This window comes from Hyperolius riggenbachi, chromosome 4, assembly GCF_040937935.1.
Source record: "Hyperolius riggenbachi isolate aHypRig1 chromosome 4, aHypRig1.pri, whole genome shotgun sequence".
Classification (NCBI taxonomy): Eukaryota; Metazoa; Chordata; class Amphibia; order Anura; family Hyperoliidae; genus Hyperolius; species Hyperolius riggenbachi.
In genome coordinates this window covers 177,617,122-177,643,309 of record NC_090649.1, presented here as the reverse complement: position 1 = coordinate 177,643,309, position 26,188 = coordinate 177,617,122, and the positions used below count along the sequence as shown (strand labels likewise).

Below are 26,188 nucleotides of genomic sequence, written 5' to 3'. Positions count from 1 at the left end.
CCTTTGCTCTACACTGTCTTTGCACACATTCCAGCGGCAACTCCGAATTTGGCTCAGATTTACTATTACTGGCTTTATTTTTCTACCCTGAGCCTGACCCTGGGTTACTGCCAAGGTGGTTAAATAGTTAAAATACTCACCTCATACACACGCATGACTAAAGTAGGCTGAGGCGGCTGATAACTACTACCTCAGCTGATAGGCATGTATACAGTAGCCACCAACCCCCACTCCACAAGCGATCCAATCAGTGAATCACCTTGGCTGAGCGATGTCTAACTCCTTTGTGTGCAACGATCCCCCGCAGCGTGACGTCATGTATGCACCAGTCCGTCATCCCTCCGCCCCCCCTGCATAAGTACAGAATGTGTTGCCAGCTACACAGCTAATACATGTCTGTACACAGGTAGGGCCAGCAATGTTGCTCAAGGGGACCGCGCCTCTGATGGGCGACATCAGTCAAGTGTGTGTCCGCACCTTTAACTACTGAACGTTCGTGTCACGCCAATGGGCGTGAACGAGGTGGCAGCCCCAGGACCGCCTGGAGCTGCAGTTTCCCAGGGAACGGCCGCACGCATTGTTCCCTGCCCGTTCACGAAGCGGAGCTCCGTGATTAGCCGGCTACCCGCCGATCGCGGCTAGCATGCTGTTTTGTAAACGAAAGGGGAAAGAAATCCCCGGCCTATAAGAGGCAGAGAACAGGAAAGATCGCCGTCCTGTTCAATCAAGTAAAAAAATTGGGAAGGTCCGCACACTCGGATGAACCAACATCCAGGTTTATTCAAACAATGTGACACAAGTCCACTCCATAGGTATATGGAGTGGACTTGTGTCACATTGTTTGAATAAACCTGGACGTTGGTTCATCCGAGTGTGCGGACCTTCCCAATTTTTTTGCAATTTTACATTGGTCCAGCATCTCCACAGTGGTGTGCGATTCTTTCTTCGATTGTCTGTTCAATCAAGTAGGCGGAGGGGAGGGAGGAAGGAGAGGGAGGGGGAGGGAGCCAAAATAAGCCTCTATGAGGCAAAAAAAAAAAAGGAATAAACAAGTGGAACAGCGATCGAACACCTCAGATGGCATGTCCCCTTAGGGACAAAAATAGGAGGTTAGTCCAATCGCTGGGCTCCTTAGCTGGGCTGTGAAGGAGGCTGAAAAGCCTGCACAGCCCAGTGTACCAAAAAAAAGAGCTGTCGTTAGGGGGGTTTAGCACAGTAGTCCTCAAGTGGTTAAAGGGACTAACAAAATATTCAGCCTTATTTCTTCTATCCTATAAGTTCCTATACCTGTTCTAAAGTGGTCTGGATTACTGCAGCCTTTTCTAGTTGCACTGTCTCTGTAATATATCTAATCTTTTCTTTGTCAAGATTTGTCGACCCAAGGAGGAATGTGCTGCCTCTTCTGTGATAGGAAGAAGTTATGCACGCCCCCTCCACGCCCCCCTATGCTCTCCTCTGTGCTGTGTGTATGAGTCACAGGCAAGGCCTCTGTTCACAGCCAGCCTGTCTGCAGGCTCACTGAGCTGTGACCTTGTGAACAGCTGTGAGTGCAGAGCAATCAGTGTAAAGCTCAGACAAGCAGCTAAGGCAACAAGTGGAGTAACATTCCAGCAGTCAAGTCACGTTTGAGAGGAGCCTCTGCAAACAGGCACCTGCTCTGATGATGTATTTTACAAGACAACAAACAGGCTGGTAAATTTATTTATGTAAGATTTTCACAGCACAGATTCTTTTTAATTAGTTAACATGCCTCTATCTCAAGATAAAGAACAACAACTACATGTAGATAAACCTGGACATTTGAATCAGATGTTGCTACTACTATCATCTGGAGATTTAAGAGGTTAAGCCTCTAAATCTTCTCAAACTGTGTGCCACATTAGTAATTAATATTGCAGTAAGACAATTTTAAGAAATTTATACTGATAAACATCAACACTTTCATAAGAAGTAAAACATTTATTGAGCTTAAATATATTACATATACACTAGAAGTACAGTTAAGTTTTATATACTGTAGCATTTTTTTTTGCAAAATCTATACATTAAAGTAGATATGACAGCTTTAATACATACAATGCATACAAAGTAGTCTTACATTTACAATACCAGAAAAAACAAAACCTTATTGACTCATGAAATATTTGGAATGTCTGCCAACAGTGAGGTAAAGTAATTTTTTTGTAATTAAATTTTGAAATGTTGTGCAAGGATGCCTTTCAGCCATGACCAAGTCATGTAGTTGTTTCTGTATTGAATTAAAGAGGCAAAGTTCTGTGGATTATGGGTACCAAATCCCAGCACTTGGCCACAATTCATGTGACTGGCAGGGGTTTTCAACTATTACCTGTATCTAGAGAAAGTAGTTGTGGTTGTTTAACATGGCATGGACATTTAGCAATTTAGATAGATACAACAGAATCAGAAATGGAAAACAAGCTAGCATTGAAATTTTTTCAGCAAAAGTGAAGTGGCAATTTTATATTATGCTCCATGTCTTTTAGGTATTTTTCTGCAGTGCAGATTATAATTAAGGATTTATTTATCAAAGGCAATGATATGTAGCCCAAACACCCTGAACCAAATTTCTTAGATTAGCCACTAATGTCACAAATGTTTATTTTAATAGCAAATGCCATATTATGAACTAAAAATACATTATGGCATGCCACAACTTTTTCGATTGCATCTAGGATTACAAACGGCTTTGTGAAAACAAAAATATAAAAATAGAATTTTGTAAATTTAATTGTTTTCAGTGGACACAAATATTATATAAAACAATGTTAATCACACACCAAACACTCCTCCAGTAACAAAAGGTGATATTTTCTAAACTGGCCAATTTAGTGTCATTTTGTAAATATACATGTATAGAATTATACATAGTGGCTTATTCAAAAAGGTGGAACAATGTAACATAAACTTGTGTATTCTTATCAAAGCATCCATCATGATCACATAGTACTAATTATGCAAGTTCAAAGCAGCACTACTACAGAATATATATTTGAAAATAATGTGTTTAACGTACCTAATGTATTCTATCCTCCCTTCCCATATATTTATCTTATAAAAAATAAGGTGCAATTACAACTTATTATTAATATCTTATTCCTCTATGGGATATATACCTGTACCCCAATGGAAATCTTTCCTTTCTTATTATTATTCAGGCAATGATCACTGACATCTAAGTGGTATATTGCTTATATAAACCCAGCATCTGTTGAATATATATATATATATATATATATATATATATATATATATATATATATATATATATATATAAATTACACTAATTTACTTCTAAGTAGTAAACAGGCAATAATGCTGCTTTGAGTAGGACCATAGAAGATTTAGTGATATAAAATTGTTTTAGCCAACTAAATACTTAACGTTTTTCGATTGTTATGAAAATATTTCTTGAATTTGCAAAGGATAGCAGCACTGCTAGGGATTTATCCAATTTTTTTCTCTTTTCTAAATTTGAGGGACAGAGATTCCTTTTTACATTTTTTAACTAAAAAACAAAAAGATCTTTTATTAACAATGGTGACGAGTATACTTTCAAAATACAGAAAAAAATAACTAAATAAAATACATTTAAATAAAAAAATTAAATTGTATTTTTTTGCAACATTGGCAGTAATATTAATTTGCAGAGCTATGTTAACATAGTGTTTACATTTATATTACAGTAAAATCTATCATTTGCTACATCAGTATAGGCACACAGCATGATTAGTGGATCATAACACTTTCCTCAAAGAGATGATTAGAAACATTTGGTTACATGTAAACTTCTCAATCACTGATGTTTTTGGCTTCACAAGCATTGATTTGATTTTTTTTTTTTACATTGTCATAAAAACTCTAAAACACGGATAACACTTAAAATGCTGCTGGGTAAAAGAAAGAAAAAAAAAAAAAACTAACTTACAAAACAGAAAATTTATCATGCTACACATATTAGTACATTTTTTTTTTACAATAAATAAAGATTGCACTGTAGTTGGCATTTCAAATTACGTAATGTAATATAAAGTAAAAATAAACCTACAACAAAATATTGTTGGGTTCTCAGTTGCTTTGGTTATGGGAATTATAAGCTGATATACTATATAGAAGAATACAACACAAAATTTCAATGAATGTAAAACATTAGATTCTATCACAATGCAAATGAAAGCAGCAAAAATATACAAAATATAGATTTATATAAAAGAAGACTATATGGTGTGTGTCTGTTGCACCCTTTTAGAAATGAGTTGCACCTTCAGCTGAAATGTTTCCCTGAGGCACTTTTTAACTTCAAAATAAAATGAACAGCCTAATTTTTTAGGTTAACATTGGAAAGTAGCTGTGCTCACTAGCCATAAAAAATAAGCTTAGCATGATAAAGCAAACATCCATTGGCTACACAATACAGAAATGGAGATTAAACATAAAAAAAATGTCAAAAATATCAACAGGTTATTACAAATGTATAATGTTTTTACACGGTAATGACTTAGATTGGGCTCTATAATTACAGTATTGTTGATAAGGCACTACTAAATATTTTTTTTCTCATCTCATACACTGATAAGCGTCATAATACATTTAGAGGCTTCTTGTACAAGAAACTTGGTCCAAACAAAAAAGAAATGACAGTCACTGGATGAATATAATGCTAGTGATGCTACTGGATGTAAGATTAAAATGTTACAGGTCACACACTGACATAAGTGATAAAAATCAATCTTAGAGTGGACATAAGTGATACAAATCAATCTTAGACCTCATCAACTCAATGTGTTTATTCCAAAGCAGGCAGAGCTTCGTATATATTTCAGTACTACAGAAAGGTAAGCAAATCCATATTCTGTGGTGGTGCTACAGAAAGCTCTGTACTGTTGACTATACCTGCATGAAAATAAAGAACCACGCTGCTCGGTACCTCAGGAGCTTTCCACATTTATCTGATGAACTATACCTTTAAGAATAATTAAAGTATGTCATTAAGTTTACATAAACGGTTGATACACTGGTATAGATTTCTACAGCTACATAAGAATGTAAATGAATACTATTGCACAATGCCCTTTTGCGTTAAACTGCTACATCGAAAATGAACATGAATTTTTTTCAGCCTTAGATATGATGCACAATCTAGGTGCTCAGTACTGTGTCGTGTATACATAGCTGTCTTGTGAAGTATAATACTTTTACATGTCTCTTTTATCACTGGGAAGCCAAGTCCCAGTCAAAATGAAATAATAACATAAAATCCCATAAAGTAAAAAAGGCGTAAGCCATCAATGGCACAACCAGAATCCAAGTATGGCAGTAATGTTTATATTTTTATCACCGTATGTCTATTCATTATTATGGTCATTAATCTCCCTGGCGGTATGATTACTTCCGGATTTTAGGGTCTAAAAGCGGTGTAATTTTTTTTGCATGCTTTTAGACCATAAAAACAGGAAAAAATCATGCTGCTAGTGAGCCTGCAGCAGCCCCTGCACTTACCCACCTTCCTGGAAACCAGCACTGCAGTTCTCCCTTTATCCTCCAGGTTGTGCTGTACCCCTGTAGTAAGATCACTGGCTGTCATCAGGAAGACAGGCGGTGATCTCACCACAGGGGACAGGAAGGAAAATGGCTGCAGGTGTCTGGATTGTGGGAGAGGTGAGTAAAAATGCCTGTTGTGCTTAAGGCTCTGCTTGGCAGTTCCCCCAAGTCAGGCCTGGAATTACTGCACGCGGCTGCTTTTTTCCACCCCGAGCCTGACTTGGGATTACCGCCTGCGAGGTTAATTATGGGCAACATATTCTAACATGTAAATCCCCCTAAGAGAATTAAACTAAGCCAATCAATGCCTCTAGTTCAGTGTTTCTTAAAGGGAACCTAAACTGAGAAGGACATGGATTTTTCTATTTAAAATAATACAAGTTTCCTGACTCTCCTGCTGATCCTGTGTGTCTAATACTTTCAGCCACAGCCCCTCAACAAGCATGCAGATCAGGTGCTCTGACTAAAGTCAGACTGGATTAGCTGCATGCTTGTTTCAGGTGTGTGATTCAGCCACCACTGTAGTCAAAGAGATCGGCAGGACAGTCAGGCAACTGGTATTGTTTAAAGAGAACCCGAGGTGGGTTTGAAGAATATTATCAGCATACAGAGGCTGGATCTGCCTATACAGCCCAGCCTCTGTTGCTATCCCAAACCACCCTAAGGTCCCCCTGCACTCTGCAATCCCTCATAAATCACAGCCACGCTGCTGACAAACAGCTTGTCAGAGCTGGCTTTGTTTATCTCTATAGTGTCAGTCTGCTGCTCTCCCCGCCTCCTGCAGAACTCCGGTCCCCGCCTGCATCCCTTCCCTCCCTGCTGATTGGAGGGAAGGGACAGGGGCAGGGACCGGAGCTATGCAGGAGGCGGGGGAGCAGCTGAGACTGACACTACAGATGTAAACACAGCCTCAAAGCACGGCTGTGATTTATGAGGGATTGCAGAGTGCAGGGGAACCTTAGTGGGGTTTGGGATAGCAACAGAGGCTTGGCTGTATAGGCAGATCCAGCCTCTGTATGCAGATAACATTCTTTAAACACACCTCGGGTTCTCTTTAAAAGGAAACATCCACATTCCTCAAAGTTTGGGATCCCTTTAAATCTGTCCTCATGACCCACCAACAGTGCATGTTTTGCAGGTAAAATAACATATACACAGAGGGGGTAATTAGTGTCTAAGGTATGTGGATTAACTAACTGTGTGGATTTCCACAAAACATGAACTGTTGGTGGGTTGTGAGGGCAGGCTTGAAAAACCCTGCCCTAATTGATAGTTAATTATCCAGCTTCAAGGTAATCGATTGGCAGCTGCTGGCTTCCAGACAATCAACTGAAGCAATTTTTTTCCCTTCTTGGTTAATGGAAATTAGAACAATTGTTTTGCAAATCACCAATGGCTATCCCATAATATCAGCAATCATTGTCATGATTGGCAATAGTCAGATCTAAACTGTGGCTATAATTATCGTTTTAGTGGTTGTGCTTTGCTGTGGCCAACCATACATACTTGCGTGGATTTCTGTGCTAGTCCAAAAATGGATTTCTGCTACTAGCAAAACAGAGATATTGTACTCTTTACAGACAGCACTGGCAAATTATCAGGTCAAACATGTATCCTGCTTAAAAGCTGGCATGTTGTTGGCATACTGTGGGTAAATATAGCATTATCTCTGCGATAACTGGTTAATTGATTACCAGAGTTAAAAAAAAAAAAAGTTTTAGTACTGACATATTCCATATATGTTATCTCAAAGCTGCTACCACGTGATTTGCATATATTTTGAATTTTTTTTCCAGCACTCTGTGATAAAGTTTTCTGCATGCTATTTTTTATTTTGTGGTGGAATACAATAGAATTACAATTGTGTGTGGCATGCGGAAAAAAGCAAAAAGCTGTCCGATTTTTACTACGGAGAAAACCACAAAAACAAAGTGTGGATAAATGCAAAAAAAATAAAAATAAAAAACAGATTCTGGAGCCGCCCATTGAATCTCAAAATATCTGCAATCGTGCATGTTTTCCGTTATACAAAAATACACCCATGATTCTACTAAGTGTGCACTGTGCCTATGGCTTTTTTCAAGCATATTTATACGTGGATCAGAGATAGTTAACAAGGTGCTAGTAATTTTGAAGCAATGCAAAATGTATCTTTATTTTATGCAGCTTGGAATTTGACCAGTCAAATGCAGTAGATGATGATTTTGGTTAGTCTAATTCTGAGATACATACCTTTCCTTAATGTTAACAGAACATTTGCATCAACTTTACATTTATTAGCATCTTATTGACCATCTCTAACTTGGCTATAAGCAGCTTTAAGGTTTGAAGAGAGTTTCATAAAATCAGAACACAGAATCTTACCAAAATTAGGCACATCGTATTACAGTAAATACAAAACACAATAATTCTCAGCACTTGAAAAGGCTCTAATTATTGTTAAAAGGCTATGTTTGAACATGGAAATCTAATTCAAAGACATTTAGGTTATCGTCAAGAGAACACTACTTAGCAGAAACAAATTTCAGCCATTTCCTGGGTTTGCATTTCAAAAAGGTGCATCAAAACACTGAGAATGTAGCCGAAACAGTAAAAACATGAATATAAAATGCAGAAATCAAAATGGTTTGTATTTCTTTAAAATGAATATCTGAATAAATGTCTGAATTATAATGCGTAGCATTAGTTAAGTTTTTACCCCACATTGGCCTCCATTGTCTACTTCATAAAGAAGTACTGAAGTATAAAGGCAAACAAAACTGACAAGGTGGCAAAGCCTAGAACAAAGAGGATTGCAAACTGTTCATCAGTAGGCATCATGCTCTTGAATTTTGCATGGTCGAGGTGAGATATGTCCTCTGGTAGCATGAGATCATTCCGCCTCATAATGAAAGACGCAGATGGACTATAAGGTCCACAGAGTTCTTGGGTGGTATCGACACATCGACGACATACACAAACCCGAAATCTGTAATCCATATTGGTTTGAAGACCTGAGATTTGAAATGACGTGTCTTCTCCTTTGTATACCTAAAGAAAACATAATATCTTATAATTGGATTACAGCTTTGCAGTCAAATTTACAGAAAAAAAGAACTTGTCTTATTTCAGGACCATTCAAAAGATAAATGAGTAATCCTCTATCATTGCATCTTTTATATACAGTATAATTACAGTATGATTAGCATCATCTTTATTTCAAAGCATTAAAGCATGAATTAAATTAGGCTCAACTAGACTAAAAGTTATGAACTGTGTAGGTCACTTACTAATAATGTAAGAGAAATGGGGGTATTACGTATTTACCAGTGAACTATGCTAGAAAATGTCTGAGCATTACCCTGAAGGATTCTGTAGTTTGGTCACATGTCATGATGATGCAGCATGCCTGGCCATAGGACAAAGATGCTATCCATAAATCCACCACAGGGATGAAAATGAAAGAAGTTCAGATCAGGATGTTAATCCTCCAACTGCCACTATCCACAACTTCACAAAGCCAACATGGCCTCACCGTTGGATCCAAGATATTATTAAACATTCCAAACCTTGCCATAATTACCAGATGACATGTGCAGGCCTCTCTACAGGAAACCTGTTACAACATCTTACACAGGACTTTACACAGTACAGTATATAGTCTTGCCACTAACTGTCCTTCAAAATGAGTTCACAATCTGTTATTTCCCACTGTGGGAGGGGTTTCACCACAGTATCAGCCATACAAACACCCCTGATGATCTATTTAAGAAAAGGCAAAGATTTCTCATGGGAAAGGGGGTATCAGCTAATGATTGGGATGAAGTAAATCTTTGGTTACAGTTCCTCTTTAACACCTCAGCCTTATATCAGCACAATACACACACAAACACTGGTTCACATGACAGTCAGGGGTCCCAGAATCTGCCACAGCTTGGAACCCCTAAACTACCATGCAATACCCAGAGGGAGACACAGGTGAGCCCTGGACCTTTCACCACCAGGGGAATCACCTGCACTGCCTCTGAACTGAATGCTGGTTGCAAAACAGGAAAAGCAAATGCACACTCCCAGCTAGCACGTTCCTACCTTATATCTGATCTGCAGACGCCTGTCGGTCTGTGGTAGATTCCGGGACCCCTGACTGTCATGTGAACCAGTGTTTGTGGTTTTAAATTTCTCTTTTTGCAGCTTCCATGATGCGGTCAGAGAAAGGGTGTATATTATTGCACCAGATTGGCCGACAGGCGTCTGCTGATCAGATATAAGGCAAGAATGTGCTAGCTGGGAGTGTGCATTTGCTTTTCGTGTTTTGTTATATCAGCACAATACAAAGGACTGAGAGTGGAATTCTAGCTTTATCACATTTTAAAATAAAATAAAAATGTAAACAATGAATCTGGGGTGCTTCTCTCTCTCTCTCTCTCTATATATATATATTTATTTATGTGATTTCAACATTTCCATCTCGCAGGGAATATGATAAGAAACTCGGACCTAATCCATCAATTCAGTTACTTTATGTCTAAGTTGTGGGTCGGTTTATCATAATTTACACATTTTGTGCGCAGTACTACTTGCAACCTCCCATGCAAATGTTAAGGCAAGGAGTAGAAATCTAATTTCTAAGCTCCTTGTGTAATCTAAATAACACTGCATACGTTATTTTTAAATGTTCTTATAATACAAATTAAAAAAAAATGTGCATCACATATTCCTAATCTACTGAGATCATGTTAATAGAAGCATATTGGAAGCTGAACATATTTCAATAGATTTAGTTTAGGTTAAACATAACATATTATTCTCAGCGGATATCAGAGATGATTGTGTCTCAGTCCACGTACCAGAAATAAAGAAATGGAGACGGCACCCTTGCTCAGTAGAATATTGCATTTTCAGATTGAGTGTAACACATCCATAATTTGAGAAAACAGAATTCTACAAAGTAGTATTCTATTGGCAAGAGGTTAAAACGAGCGCCGCATACAGCATCATGTTATTAGCTGCTTCAGCGGCACTCACAGTATAATAAGAGGGCACAGTATTTTTTAACGACCAATAGGAAGTCTCAATATGAAAATCATATAGTGATATAGCCTCCTGTACTGCTTTGTAGTGGGGTGGGGTGGGGCTATCTTGGGGGGGCATGTAAAGGGTTAGGCACCATGGGGGAGGGGGGTGAAGGGTAAGGCACCACCAGGGGAGGATTAAGGGTTACACATCAGTAGAGGGGGCATTTATCCTCCTACTTCTAAAAATGACTTTTTTTTAGATATGTCGTGGTTTTATTTTATATTTAAACATTTAAAAAGTAGATTGAATGTTTTGTTGTCTCTGCTCAGTGGCAGCCTAATAAGTGTCCCTGAGTGAAAATACATGAACTATTGACCTTTTTTTATCTCTACCCTGCACTCAGAAGTTGCATTCTCCCAAGAAAACTTTTATGGCTGTAATGAGCTTTGCTTTATTCCGGACAAGCAAACGACAAGAAGGTGTCACTTCCATGCCCGAAAATTAACTCTTTCAGGTAGCAAAATAAAACAGCCTGATTATTAATATGTTTTGCCCTCTACATACACCTGTTTATCTCATGTCACCTGTCGCCTTGGGTACACTTTAGGAGTTAGGCATTGGTAGAGGGTGGAGTATCGGTAATTTTACTGATATTCTACTAGCAGCAATATCCAGCCCCCTTTTTTGCAGGCGGCCTTACTACATGTACACATTGCGGGCTCCCATCTTAAGGTGCTTCAAAAATTCCACTTTGTATGGAATAAATGGATAAATAATTGTCTCAATAAATATAAATATGTGCTTTTCTCTGAATATATATACAGTATATCCCATATAATAAAACCCCTGTGTCTCTACGATCTGTCCCTGTGTGTGTGTGTCCCTGCTCCCAGACTTGACAGTTTGCTGTCTTTATGTAGATTCCCATGCAGTTTAGTTAGGAGGGGGGCAGATGAGAGGGTATATCCTGCACGCTGGTGCCCCCTGCTGGCCATATAGCCATTGTCTATATGCAACTGAAACCCTCTCCTATGACTAGCTGAGTAGCTCAGCTTCTGTTTGAATCAATCACTGCAGACTAGGTGTCATGTGTATGTGCACTTCTTGATTGGCTTACAAGCAGCCTGCAGGCTCTATATAAGCAGCAGAGAACTGTTTGGGAAGTGAGTTTCTCCTGTGTGTTTGGTAAGTTTCAGAGCAGTTGGGGACAAGCTCCTGGGTGTGGCAGATCCAGGGCTTGGCTGCGCTCACATATGGTGTTGCATGCTGGTTCTGGGGCCCCGGGCAGTGAGAGTTCCTGGGGCCCCAGGCTGGCTTGTGCACCATTATTGTTTTTAAATTTTAATGTAGATTCCCATGCAGTTTAGTTAGGAGGGGGGCAGATGAGAGGGTATATCCTGCACGCTGGTGCCCCCTGCTGGCCATATAGCCATTGTCTATATGCAACTGAAACCCTCTCCTATGACTAGCTGAGTAGCTCAGCTTCTGTTTGAATCAATCACTGCAGACTAGGTGTCATGTGTATGTGCACTTCTTGATTGGCTTACAAGCAGCCTGCAGGCTCTATATAAGCAGCAGAGAACTGTTTGGGAAGTGAGTTTCTCCTGTGTGTTTGGTAAGTTTCAGAGCAGTTGGGGACAAGCTCCTGGGTGTGGCAGATCCAGGGCTTGGCTGCGCTCACATATGGTGTTGCATGCTGGTTCTGGGGCCCCGGGCAGTGAGAGTTCCTGGGGCCCCAGGCTGGCTTGTGCACCATTATTGTTTTTAAGTTTGCTGTCTGAGAACCTCAATGCATTGTGGGAAATAACAGCTTTTTCCAACTACCAAGCAAGCAACATCTCCCTGTGTGCATATACTTCGGAGACGGTATATGGTGGGAGACGGGTGAGCAGGAAGCCTCGGTATGCGCATTGCCAGGGTTTAGCGGCCGTGGCCTAGTGCCTGTTTTTTAATGGGCGGGCCTTTTTTTACTAATATATATATATATATATATATATATATATATATATATATATATAGTCCAGTGAATACCGACTCTTCTAAGCAACTGAATGCATGAATGTGTGGCTCCCATTACTAAATTGCCAACAAAAGTAAAATAGAAAAAAGAAAAAACTGCATTGAGTACTACTGACAAACAAACAGAGAAAATATTCCGTATTCAGTTAACCACCCTAGCGTTCTATTAACCTCCCTGGCGGTTAATTTTTTTTTCCAAATTGAAAAAATCCTTTTTTTTTTAACATTTTTTTTTGTTTCATGTAAAGCTACCAGAGTGGTAGCTACATGAAACACCACTAGAGGGCGCATGTGGCCCTCTAGTCCGATCGTCGCCGGCATCTATAGCAAACAGGGGAACGCGTATATAACGCGTTCCCCTGTTTGGCTTCTCCTGTTGCCATGGCGACGATCGGGATGACGTCAACCGACGTCCTGACGTCAGACACACCCGATCCAGCCCATAGCGCTGCCCGGAACTCATTAAAGTAACACGGAAGGCCGCAATGAGCGGCCTTCCGTGTTTTGCTTACTTCGTCGCCATGGCGATGAGCGGAGTGACGTCATGGACGTCAGCCAACGTCCTGACGTCAGCCGCCTCCGATCCAGCCCTTAGCGCTGGCCAGAACTATTTGTTCCGGCTGCGCAGGGCTCGGGCGGCTGGGGGGACCCTCTTTCGCCGCTGCTCGCGGCGGATCGCCGCAGAGCGGCGGCGATCAGGCAGCACACGTGGCTGGCAAAGTGCCGGCTGCGTGTGCTGCACTTTATTTGAACAAAATCGGCCCAGCAGGGCCTGAGCGGCACCCTCTGGCGGTACTGGACGAGCTGAGCTCGTCCATACCGCTAAGGTGGTTAAGATGATAACCATAATTATGCACATAGCTAATGATCACACAGAAAATATTCTGTATACAGTTTAAATGACAAATATAATTTGGCACATAGCTAACAAACACAGAGAAGATATTCTCTACCCAGTTCTAATGGCAAACATAATTTAATATCATGAATTATATTATGGTGAAAAACTGTTGTGTCCACTGGTTTCAATTCAAAAAAGTCTTAACGATGTGATCAATCAATGGAAAAAGCTCATGGTATTTTATTATGAATTAAAATCGTATACTGGAATTCTTTGTGGAGTCACCAGGTACTTATTATTGGGTTATGTGCAACTGCACGGTCTAACTTATGAGTTTAGACCTGTACAGCATAACTTATGAGCCCTCTCGCAGTGAATGACAATTTAATTACGATCCCTCAGAAAATCCTGGGCATGAGTCTTGCAGCCAATTAGGAACCACTGCTAATTCCATGTAATGTTATAGCGATGCCTGTAGTGCAAGTAAATGGGGATGACTAAGAACAAAATGTATGCAATGGAAAGAGCAGCAGGAAATATGGCTGTGTATGTTTTTAAAGCTGAATGGAACAGTGTATGCAAAAAAAAAAAAAAAAAAAAAAAAAAAAGGCCGTGACTTTTAAAGGAAACGCTACCAAAACACTTTTCTGCCTGGAAATCTTTCAATTAATCGTTTTGGGACCAGGTGGCTCTGGCCCTTTAAGGACCAGAGCTGTCCTTTCCCTACTGTGAGCTGTGATTACTGTGATTGGCTCACAGTAATCACGAGGTCAGGAGCCAATGACCGAGATGTAGCTGCTCTGCGATCACAGAGACAGCAAAGCGAGTGTGCGCAGTGACGGAACAGTGGCAAGAATGGCCAAACTGTACTTCATTCAGGAATTGAATTAACTATATTATAGCATATTTAGACTTTACTACTAGCAATGCTATACAGTAATGGCAGTAACACAAAGACACAGGCAGACACACACACGTATCAGAGATTAACCACTTGAGGACCAGAGCCTCTTTTTCCCATTCAGACCACTGCAGCTTTCACGGTTTATTGCTCGGTCATACAACCTACCACCTAAATGAATTTTACCTCCTTTTCTTATCACTAATACAGCTTTCTTTTGGTGCTATTTGATTGCTGCTGCAAGTTTTAGTTTTTATTATATTCATCAAAAAAGACATGAATTTTGTCAAAAAAATGACTAACTTTCTGTGCTGACATTTTTCAAATAAAGTAAAATTTCCTATACATTTGAGCGCGAAAGTTATTCTGCTACATGTCTTTGATAAAAAAAAACACCATTCAGTGTATATTTATTGGATTGGGTAAAAGTTATAGCGTTTACAAACTATGGTGCCAAAAGTGAATTTTCCCATTTGGAAGCATCTCTGACTTTTCTGACCACCTGTCATGATTCTTGAGGTGCTAAAATTCCAGGATAGTATAAATACCCCCCAAATGACCCCATTTTGGAAAGAAGACATCCCAAAGTATTCAGTGAGAGGCATGGTGAGTTCATAGATGATTTTATTTTTTGACACAAGTTAGCGGAAAATTACACTTTGTGACAAAAAAAAAATCTATTTCTTCTGACTTGCGACAAAAAAAAAAATGAAATCTGCCACGGACTCACTATGCTCCTCTCTGAATACCTTGAAGTGTCTACTTTCCAAAATGGGGTCATTTGTGGGGTGTGTTCACTTTCCTGGCATTTTGGGGGGTGCCTAATCGTAAGCACCCCTGTAAAGCCTAAAGATGCTCATTGGACTTTGGGCCCCTTAGCGCAGTTAGGCTGCAAAAAAAGTGCCACACATGTGGTATTGCCGTACTTAGGAGAAGTAGTATAATGTGTTTTGGGGTGTATTTTTACACATACCCATGCTGGGTGGGAGAAATATCTCCGTAAATGACAATTTTTTGATTTATTTTACACACAATTGTCTATTTACAGATATATTTCTCCCACTCAGCATGGGTATGTGTAAAAATACACCCCAAAACACATTATACTACTTCTCCTGAGTATGGCGATACCACATGTGTGGCACTTTTTTGCACCCTAACTGCGCTAAGGGGCCCAAATGAGTACCTTTAGGATTTCACAGGTCATTTTGCGACATTTGGTTTCAAGACTACTCCTCACGGTTTAGGGCCCCTAAAATGTCAGGGCAGTATAGGAACCCCACAAATGACCCAATTTTAGAAAGAAGACACCCCAAGGTATTCCGTTAGGAGTATGGTGAGTTCATAGAAGATTTTTTTTTTTGTCACAAGTTAGCGGAAATTGATTTTAATTGTTTTTTTTTCACAAAGTGTCATTTTCCGCTAACTTGTGACAAAATAAAATCTTTTATGAACTCACCATACTCCTAACGGAATACCTTGGGGTGTCTTCTTTCTAAAATGGGGTCACTTGTGGGGTTCCTATACTGCCCTGGCATTTTAGGGGCCCTAAACCGTGAGGAGTAGTCTTGAAACCAAATGTCGCAAAATGACCTGTCCATTTGGATTCTAGACTACTCCTCACGGTTTAGGGCCCCTAAAATGCCAGGGCAGTATAGGAACCCCACAAGTGACCCCATTTTAGAAAGAAGACACCCCAAGGTATTCTGTTAGGAGTATGGTGAGTTCATAGAAGATTTGTTTTTTGTCACAAGTTAGCGGAAAATGACACTTTGTGGAAAAAAAAAACAATACAAATCAATTTCCGCTAACTTGTGACAAAAAATAAAATCTTCTATGAACTCATCATACACCTAACAGAATACCTTGGGGTGTCTTCTTTCTAAAATGGGGTCACTTGTGGGGTTCCTATACTGCCCTGGCATTTTAGGGGCCCTAAACCGTGAGGAGTAGTCTTGAACCCAAATGTCTCAAAATGACCTGTGAAATCATCAGGAGAAGTAGTATAATGTGTTTTGTGGTGTATTATTTACATATAACCATGCTGGGTGGGAGAAATATCTCTGTAAATGACACATTTTTGATTTTTTTTTTACACACAATTGTCCATTTACAGAGAGATTTCTCCCACCCAGCATGGGTATATGTAAAAATACACCACAAAACACATTATACTACTTCTCCTGAGTACGGCGATACCACGTGCGACACTTTTTTGCAGCCTAGGTGCGCTAAGGGGCCCAACATCCTATTCACAGGTCATTTTGAGGCATTTGTTTTCTAGACTACTCCTCACGGTTTAGGGCCCCTAAAATGCCAGGGCAGTATAGGAACCCCACAAGTGACCCCATTTTAGAAAAAAGACACCCCAATGTATTCTGTTAGGTGTATGGTGAGTTCATAGAAGATTTTTTTTTTTAGTCACAAGTTAGTGAAAAATGACACTTTGTGAAAAAAAACAATACAAATCAATTTCCGCTAACTTGTGACAAAAAATAAAATCTTCTATGAACTCGTCATACACCTAACAGAATACCTTGGGGTGTCTTTTTTCTAAAATGGGGTCACTTGTGGGGTTCCTATACTGCCCTGGCATTTTGTGGGCCCTAAACCGTGAGGAGTAGTCTTGAACCCAAATGTCTCAAAATGACTGTTCAGGGGTATAACCATCTGCAAATTTTGATGACAGGTGGTCTATGAGGGGGCACATTTTGTGGAACCGGTCATAAGCAGGGTGGCCTCTTAGATGACAGGTTGTATTGGGCCTGATCTGATGGATAGGAGTGCTAGGGGGGGGTGACAGGAGGTGATTGATGGGTGTCTCAGGGAGTGGTTAGAGGGGAAAATAGATGCAATCAATGCACTAGGGAGGTGATCGGAAGGGGGTCTGAGGGGGATCTGAGGGTTTGGCCGAGTGATCAGGAGCCCACACGGGGCAAATTAGGGCCTGATCTGATGGGTAGGTGTGCTAGGGGGTGACAGGTGGTGACAAGAGGTGATTGATGGGTGTCTCAAGGTGTGATTAGAGGGGGGAAATAGATGCAAGCAATGCACTGGCGAGGTGATCAGGGCTGGGGTCTGAGGGCGTTCTGAGGGTGTGGGCGGGTGATTGGGTGCCCTAGGGGCAGATTAGGGTCTAATCTGATGGGTAACAGTGACAGGTGGTGATAGGGGGTGATTGATGGGCGATTGATGGGTAATTAGTGGGTGTTTAGTGTAGAGAACAGATGTAAACAGTGCACTTGGGAGGTGATCTGACGTCAGATCTGCGGGCGATCTATTGGTGTGGGTGGGTGATTAGATTGCCCGCAAGGGGCAGGTTAGGGGCTGATTGATGGGTGGCAGTGACAGGGGGTGATTGATGGGTGATCAGTGGGTTATTACAGGGAAGAACGGATGTAAATAATGCACTGGCGAATTGATAAGGGGGGGGTCTGAGGGCAATCTGAGCGTGTGGGCGGGTGATTGGGTGCCCGCAAGGGGCAGATTAGGGTCTAATCTGATGGGTAACAGTGACAGGTGGTGATAGGGGGTGATTGATGGGTAATTAGTGGGTGTTTAGGGTAGAGAACAGATGTAAACCCTGCACTTGGAAGGTGATCTGATGTCGGATCTGCGGGCGATCTATTGGTGCGGGGGGGTGATCAGATTGCCTGCAAGGGGCAGGTTAGGGGCTGATTGATGGGTGGCAGTGACAGGGGGTGATTGATGGGTGATTGACAGATGATCAGTAGGTTATTACAGGGGGGAAAGAGGCATACAATACACGGGGGGGGGGGTCTGGGGAGAATCTGAGGGGTGGGGGGTGATCAGGAGGGAGCAGGGGGCAGTTTAGGGTTAAAAAAAATAGCGTTGACAGATAGTGACAGGGAGTGATTGATGGGTGATTAGGGGGGTGATTGGGTGCAAACAGTGGTCTGGGGGGTGGGCAGGGGGGGGGGGGGGGGTCTGAGGGGTGCTGTGGGCGATCAGGGGGCAGGGGGGGGAAATCAGTGTGCTTGGGTGCAGACTAGGGTGGCTGCAGCCTGCCCTGGTGGTCCCTCGGACACTGGGACCACCAGGGCAGGAGGCAGCCTGTATAATAGGCTTTGTATACATTACAAAGCCTATTATACATAGGGGCAGTGGCGATCCGGGTGCTAGTAACCCGCCGACTCTTCCGAACGGCCGGCGGGTTACAGCGCGAGGGGTCCGGAGCCAGTCGCCAGCGGCTGATCGCGTCACGAATGACGCGATCGGCGCATAACCACGCCCGCCGCCGCCCCCGCCGATGGGCATATTGCGGTCGTTTAGGCCCAGTCTTTGCCGCCGCCCATCGGCTGGCGGCGGTCCTTAGTGGTTAAACATTTAATGAACTATGACAGACAGTGTAGTCACTTTTGTTAGTGAGGATAGAGGTTTTCTAGTGGCCTTTAGTTTACAACTTGATTCCCATTACCTGTTTGTATTCTGATTCCCGACCAACCTGCACTTGTAAGATATATGCAATAGGGTCCCCTCTCATGGGTGAAACGGTCTCCCATGCAATTTCACATGTATTTCCTTCTAACTGGTTTACCCTGGGAGCTGAAAAAAAATCAAAACACAGAATAATCATATGAACAGTAGAAAGCATCTCAAATATAGTAAATATCCCAAATTGATGGAAAGACTTAAAAGCAACCTTTTTCTGATATGTCTTTTTAGTTGGATTTAAACAGATTGGGGAAAATCAAAAAAATAGATATACTTTCCATCAAGCTGTTGTAGCTGTATAGGTACTCAAAGCGATAAGCTATATTATGTAGGGCCACCCAAAACCAGGACGTCCTTACAGAGAGATTAGACTAAATGTGATGCCCTGGAGAAGAGCAAACGTTTACCAAGAAAACCAGATGAACTAAAGATATAGCAAATGGGAAACTATGAACCTGCCTATGCAACAGCTGAAAGAAGAAGCGAATGACAGACACATCTGGCACGCAAAAGTACATATGGTCATGAAGAGTCAGAATCAACTAAATGAACCCCAAGAATACTTGACAGATCCTGGGTAATATTCCTTACAGTGTACTCTTATCTAGCCATTGTTGATAGTTAGACTTATTAGTGTGGTTGACTTAGATAACCAACATCGATGCAATTATATGCATATAATAACCCTACCTATAAATACTACTATAACTCGGAAACTGCACGCTTAAAGATCATAATTGTGAGTACTGTGATTGGAGATTAAGCAGCATTACTTAGTGCTAGTGAACACATAGATATCTAAACTAACGAAATCTGACTACGTTTGATTTCTAATCGCATAAATGTCCTCCTTACTTCATTAACAAAAGTTCTTTCTATTTCCTTGTGTAGAAGTAAAGACTTGCATGCCTAAGTATCTTAGGTTCCGCTTTATGAAATCATGAAACCTTAAGAAGGTACTTGATGGCATCAATTTGACCAATTACTGAAACACATTTGTATGTCTTGTAAGCAGTCACTGGGAATGGCAATGTCAGTTGTAATACAATAGTGGCAGAGCCTGCAGCATTATAACAAAGGAAGAAGAAAAACTGCTACTAAGAAGCACTCAACCAAATGAGCAATAACAAGAGCTGAAACTAACTGAAATCATCATGCTATTAAATGCAGTGTGAGCAGATACTGTAACGACTGTGGCAGAACCATGTGATGAAGCAGACAGTTATAGCTGGCAGTGAATCCTTCTGTATATTAGATCCAAGCTGTAAAGTTTAAGTGCACCTCCGGTCCCAAAAACAGAACAGTAATGCTCTCCATCTGGCTAGGTTGAAATCCAGCAGCATATTATCATAAACTCTTTCTGTTTGTATTTTATTGTGTGTGAGAGAGAGAGAGAGAGAGAGAGAGAGAGAGAGAGAGAGAGAGAGAGAGAGAGAAAGAAAGGAACATTCCCACACTGGTCTGTCATGGTCATAGTATTGATCCAGTATACCAGATCTTTGAGAGAAAATTGGTGAAGAGTCAATTGTTCCCCTCCTTACTGCTCATCACAACACTTTGTTGTGTTCAATGTGTGTACCCTGCATCATCCCTCCTCCCCTCCCATAGCAACAGACACATCGCTATGATATAGCAGAGCAAGGCATCTGTACAGCGCTCAGTTTACAAATTGTGGACTGAGAGATTGAGTCTTGAACAATTCGGGAAACAAGCATTGAGCTTGGGAACACACCTTAAAGAGACGATTCAGTCTAATTTAAATGGTCTTCAGATCCTCTTCTTCTCATATAAAGTTATGATTACTTGCAAGGTTTTTTCCTCCAACTCACTTCCTGAGTTCCGTGGCCACCAGCTACCAACATGTAGCCCAAACCCCTCACAGAAGAATGTCAAGGCACTCTCTCTATTCAAGATGACGAAAGTGCCACAGAAGGGCCACAACATTTCGCTGCAAGCAGGCGGGGTACCCGCGGGAAGACAAGGGGCTTGGGGAGTGAGTTGGAGGAAAAAGAACTGGCAAATAATTCTAACTTTACCTGAGAAAGGGCTCCGCAGAATGTGTATTTCAGACTGAATAGTCTCTTTAACACTCCTAGACCCTTCTCTAACTCGGCCATTCCTTTCAAAAGCTGCATACAGAAAAAAACATATACAATATGATCCTGCCCTATACGTAATGCTCTGCCTACATGCTTACCTTTGATGGTTGGTGGAACAGATTTGGTTGTGCAGAATGTGTAGATATCAGAAAATGGCCCTTCTCCAGCATCATTCACAGCCTGAATTCTAAAGTTGTAACACGTGAACTCCGTCAGCCTCTGCACCTTATATGTATGGCTTGGACCTCTGTAGATGGGAAGAAACCTGCAAATAAAAAAGAAAAATGATTGGTGCTATGCAAAATAAGCCAGGCATGGGAGAAAGCAGCCAGATGGTGCACCACCATCCTTAAAGGGAACCTTAACTGAACGGGGGGTAAGGAGTTTCACTTACCTGGGGCTATTACCAGCCCCCTGCAGCAGTCCAGTGCCCTCGGAGCCGCTCTGGAATCCTCTGGTCCCCCGCTGTCACTTAGTTTCGTTTTTGACGACTCACCAGTCGGCCGGCCGCCATGCATATTATTGGACGCATTACCTACTGCAATTAGCGCTGATGTACAAAAGTACGCGTTGCCGCATTCCGCACGCGTAGACAGCGCTAATTGCAGTAGGGAATGCGTCCAATAATACGCATGGCGGCCGGCAGACTGGTGAGTCGTCAAAAACGAAACTAAGTCACAGCGGGGGACTGGAGGATTCCAGAGCGGCTCCGAGGGCACAGGACTGCTGCAGGGGGCTGGTAGTAGCCCCAGGTAATTGAAACTCTTTACCCCCCTGGTCAGTTAAGGTGCCCTTTAAGCAGTAATTACAGTGAGCTATTATTGTAACATTTAACAATTATCAATTATTGCAATTTATATGAAGGTTTATCTTTACCATACATCTATAAAAGGAACATGAAAATAATTAATATTATTGAGGCAACTACTGTATTTCAAATGACAGTTTTTCAGCACACAGAAAAAACAAAAATGCTAATAATTTAGACCCTAGGTTATTGGTTCACAGGGTGTTTAGCTTGTCAATGGGTACTTGAATATGTCATAGTCAGTCTATTACAGTGTGCAGTTATAAAATATGCTAAAAGCACCTGGATAAGTATTTTAGTTAATAAAGAACAAAAAGGAATGCTTGACAAGGATGTATACACAAATATTGAGTACTCTGCAAACAAAGTGGTACAGACTGTAATAATGTTAAGAACCACTGATTTAGACCTGTGCACTTAAAACTATCTTAAAGAAAACCTGTAACGAGAAAAACCTCCCCTGGGGGGTACTCACCTCTGGTGGGGGAAGTCTCCAGATCAAATTGAGGCTTCCCCCGTTCTCCTCGGTTCCCTTGGCAGCAGAGAAAATCCTCCCGGAACTGCGGGGATGTAAATATTTACCTCCCGGGCTCCAGCGCAGGCGCAGTATCGGCTCTCTGCCTCGGAGATAGGCGGAAATAGCCGATCGCTGTCAGGCCGCTCTACTGCGCAGGCCAAGTCTCCTGCGCCTGCGCAGTAGAGCGGTCCCGACAGAGATCGGCTATTTTCACCTATCTCCGTGCGGAGAGCCGCAACAGCGCTCCCGCTGGAGCCAGGAAAGGTAAATAAATCAGCACTTATCAGCGCATGTCAGGCTTGTCGAGGGAGGATTCCGGGACACTTTGGGGGAGCCAGCGCTGGACTGCCTGCAGCTACAGCGGAGGGGGAAGCCTCATTGGGACCCTGAGGCTTCCCACTACTGAGGCGAGTACCCCCCAGGGGACTTTTTTTTGTTACAGGGTATCTTTAATTAATTCAGATTAAGAAAGACAATTGCTTAATTCTTGATCACAGTCATACACTAATAACATCACTTGCAAATGGCAAGTAATTGGCAATATGGAATTGAAGAAAATACGCAAATACAGTTTGCCACACTCTTACTATATTCCCTAATAAAATGCTGTACATATCGCGCTCTCTTTCTTCATCCTTAGACAACATAGAGGCATATTAGTTACTATCCTTACATCACAGCACTAGAATCCTGAGTTTAATCCCCATTTTAGAAAACTTGCTTTCAACGGAGGGGCTGTTTATTGTCAAGCAGTAAGTAAGAACAATAAAAGGTCACTGTTTGACTCTAGGTCATTTTTGCAGATATTTTAGGGTTCCACTGTTGCTGGTTAGTGTTAGGGGAAAGAATCAGGTATGGTTAATGTTAATAGATCAGACGACAGGTTTAAAGAGACACTGAAGCGAAATAAAATTGATGATATTATGATTTGTATGTGTAGCACAGCTAAGAAATAAAACATTAAGATCAGATACATCAGTGTAATTGTTTCCAGTACAGGAAGAGTTGAGAAACTCCAGTTGTTATCTCTATGCAAACAAGCCATTAAGCTCTCCGACTAAGTTAGTCGTGGAGAGGGCTGTTATCTGACTTTTATTATCTCAACTGTTCCTGGACTATTTACTTTTCCTCTGCTAGAGGAGAGGTCATTACTTCACAGACTGCTCTGAAAGACTCATTTTGAATGCTGAGTGTTGTGTAATCTGCACATATTATAGAACAATGCAATGTTAAAAAAAACACTATCTACCTGAAAATAAAAGTATGAGAATATTTTCTTTGCTGCTAATCTTCTAGTAATTATTCATAGTACACAACCAATTCACTATATCATATTTTTTTTTTCGCTTCAGTGTCTCTTTAAGTTAGGCATCAATTAGAAGGTGACAGGTTAGTGTTAGGTGAAGGGTTGTTGTAGGTTTAAGCACTTGGGAGGAAAAAGGGGTAAATTTATATCCAAAGAAATGTAAAGCAGTGTGCACTGGACATTTCCTTTTTGCATTCTTGAAAACATTTGACCAGTTTCCCAGCCCCAATCATTTCCTGAATTTCTGTATAAACGTTTCAGAATCTGAGAAAAACATTCCAGCTCGCTTAAAGTCATAGTAATAAACTGAGAAATGTTTGTTGCTTAAAACAAAAATATTTTATACTGTCATAAAGGTGCTGAATAAAAGGCCACAAAACCATTCATGGACAACATTATCTGTATGAACATCTAATGACTCGTTTTAAAGTGAGATTATGCTTCCAAAACTAAAATTTCAGAAAGTACTCTTAGGTTCATAAAGGAACATTTACAAGCATTCCCTGCTTTCCCCGTGTGTAAAACATTTACTTTCACTGCAGAGAGCAGCACAGGCTTGTTTATCTCTGAATAATCGGCAAATGTAATCATTGCCGGCCAGGAGACACTCTATGCCTGTGTACTTATTCTGCTCCCTTCTCCCTCCCTCTGCTGAATAGACAAAACAGCCGTGTCACTTCAACAGTAAAGGATTCTTACATGCAATTACTACATTTGCTGATTAGCCAAAGATAAACAAGCCTGTACTCCTCTGTGCAGTGAAAATATTTTACACACATGGAATGCTTGGTTGGAAATTTTGGTTCTGGAAGTATTTTGGTTCTGGGAGTAGAACACCGATAGGCATCGGGAAGGTGGCAGCCCCAGGACCGCCTAACGCTGAAAGGTGTCAAGGCCTGGGGTGGGGTTTTATAGGGGATCGTGTGTGCCGATGCGTGCACATCCCCGCTTGAGTGACGGAACTCCGCTCCGTCATCAGTCTACCAGCGGCGATTGCCACTAGCAGACTGTTGTAAACCGCCGTTTATTTACATAGTACAGCGCTGCAGCAGATCGCAGATCTGTACAGAGGACAGCCGTGTCACTCTGCTGTCCCCTAGAGAGGCTCTGATCACAATCCCCTCTCATAGGCTGATGCCTATGAGATAGGATCGCCCTGATTGGCTGGCAAGGTGAGGGAGGGCAATAACAAAAATGAATAAAAAATAGAGAAATTATAAAAAAAAGTCAAACAAATAAATAAAAAAATAAACATGCCAGCAACAATCAGAGCCCACCAACAGAAAGCTCTGTTGGTGGGCAGAAAGGGGGGGGGGATAACTTGAGTATGGCTCTGCAGTGAGCAAAAAACAAATACCCTGGCCACTAGTATAAGGCTATGGTCCTGAACTGGTTAATACAAAGGTAAATGCACTTTGTACACTGCATTTGCATGACTTTAGGAGTGGATCTGACCTGTACCTAGAGAGGAAAAATATCAAGTTTCTCTGCTCTTCACTACAAAAAGAGTACCTGTGGTAAAACTGACAGAGCCTGTCATGACAGGCTCTGTTAAAAGGATGGAGGATTGGGGGTGCGTTTATGGGGTTTAACACTTACCTGTCCTGGCGTCCTCCCTTCAGGCAGGTGATCGCTCTGCCTCTCCTGGATTTAGGCCCAGGTATTTTTTTTTTCAGACTGGCCGTGAGGCTCTGGCCATGCCCATCAGCGTGGCCGCTGCCTGCCCCCTGATCAGCAGCTGTGGCTTGGCTGGCGGATACTAAACTGGGGGTGGGCCACAGTCATGCAGGCGGAGGTTTCTGAAAAGCTTCAGCAGTCTTTGGAAACATGTACACCACCATTCTGCCAAAGAGGGGGAGGAGCCTGTAACCCTAAAAACGTCAGATCAGGTGAGTATTTAGCCCCAGCGATCAATTATTATTGAGACAGAGCCTGTCTGTAACAAACGTTGGAGAGGCAGCTGCGGTAAACAGCACTACCACTGCAGCTGCCTCCAGCTCCCTGCCTAGCAATCTATCCGTGCCTCAGGCGTCTAGCACGCCGAGGACGGGTCTGTCAGCCGCACATAGGGTTGCATTGTCGCGTGCGTGCGCGCACAGACAGGACCTTTATGTGGGGAGGAGGCGCGTCAGCTGACCGGCCGGTCGGCTGACGTCAGAGGAGCCGCTCCTCATTGGCTGATAGGAGGGGGCGTGCCGGAGGGGTCTCCTCTGCTTCATAAGCCTAGCTGAATCACTCGCAACTTGTCTGCTGTTGCGAATACTTGGTGTTAGCGCTCAGACCTTAGATAGTTCCGTGTGCTTTGATCCGGGAGGAAACCGGGGATTTCACACAAGATAGGAATTGTTTGATAGCCTTAAAGATTATTCATTACTGTGTTATTATCTGTGCATGACTCTGGCTCGTTCTGACTACTCTTCTGCTCAGTGATTCTGTACCTCTGCCCATCTGATCTTGCTGCCGACTCTGCCTGTTTATACCTTCCTGTCTCTGCCTTCCGATTTTGTACTGCATCTGTTTGTCTGTTGCAAACCCGATCTGTCTGACCACTCTACTCTCACCAGAGGGCCCTTGACTCTGGTGAGGGGCGCTGTACTGTTAGTACCCACCAGCTCCTCTGGTGAGGTATAGCTCACTACTCTCACCAGAGGGCCCTTGACTCTGGTGAGGGGCGCTGTACTGTTAGTA

The 26,188-nt window shown here is 41.9% G+C and overlaps 1 protein-coding gene across 3 annotated transcripts in view; it reads right to left on the bottom strand.

The window, feature by feature from the left end:
• Positions 1-6,599: 6,599 nt before the first annotated feature.
• Positions 6,600-26,188, bottom strand: part of FNDC3B (fibronectin type III domain containing 3B) — a 384,210-nt gene continuing 364,621 nt past the window's right edge. For all 3 annotated transcript variants that reach the window (XM_068281036.1, XM_068281037.1, XM_068281038.1), the window contains 3 exons: positions 20,968-21,134; positions 18,754-18,881; positions 6,600-8,589 (listed from right to left, as the gene is read on the bottom strand). In XM_068281036.1, coding sequence (XP_068137137.1) covers positions 8,278-8,589; positions 18,754-18,881; positions 20,968-21,134 — 607 coding nt within the window. In that variant the 3' untranslated portion in view covers positions 6,600-8,277. The remainder of the gene's footprint in view (positions 8,590-18,753; positions 18,882-20,967; positions 21,135-26,188) is intronic.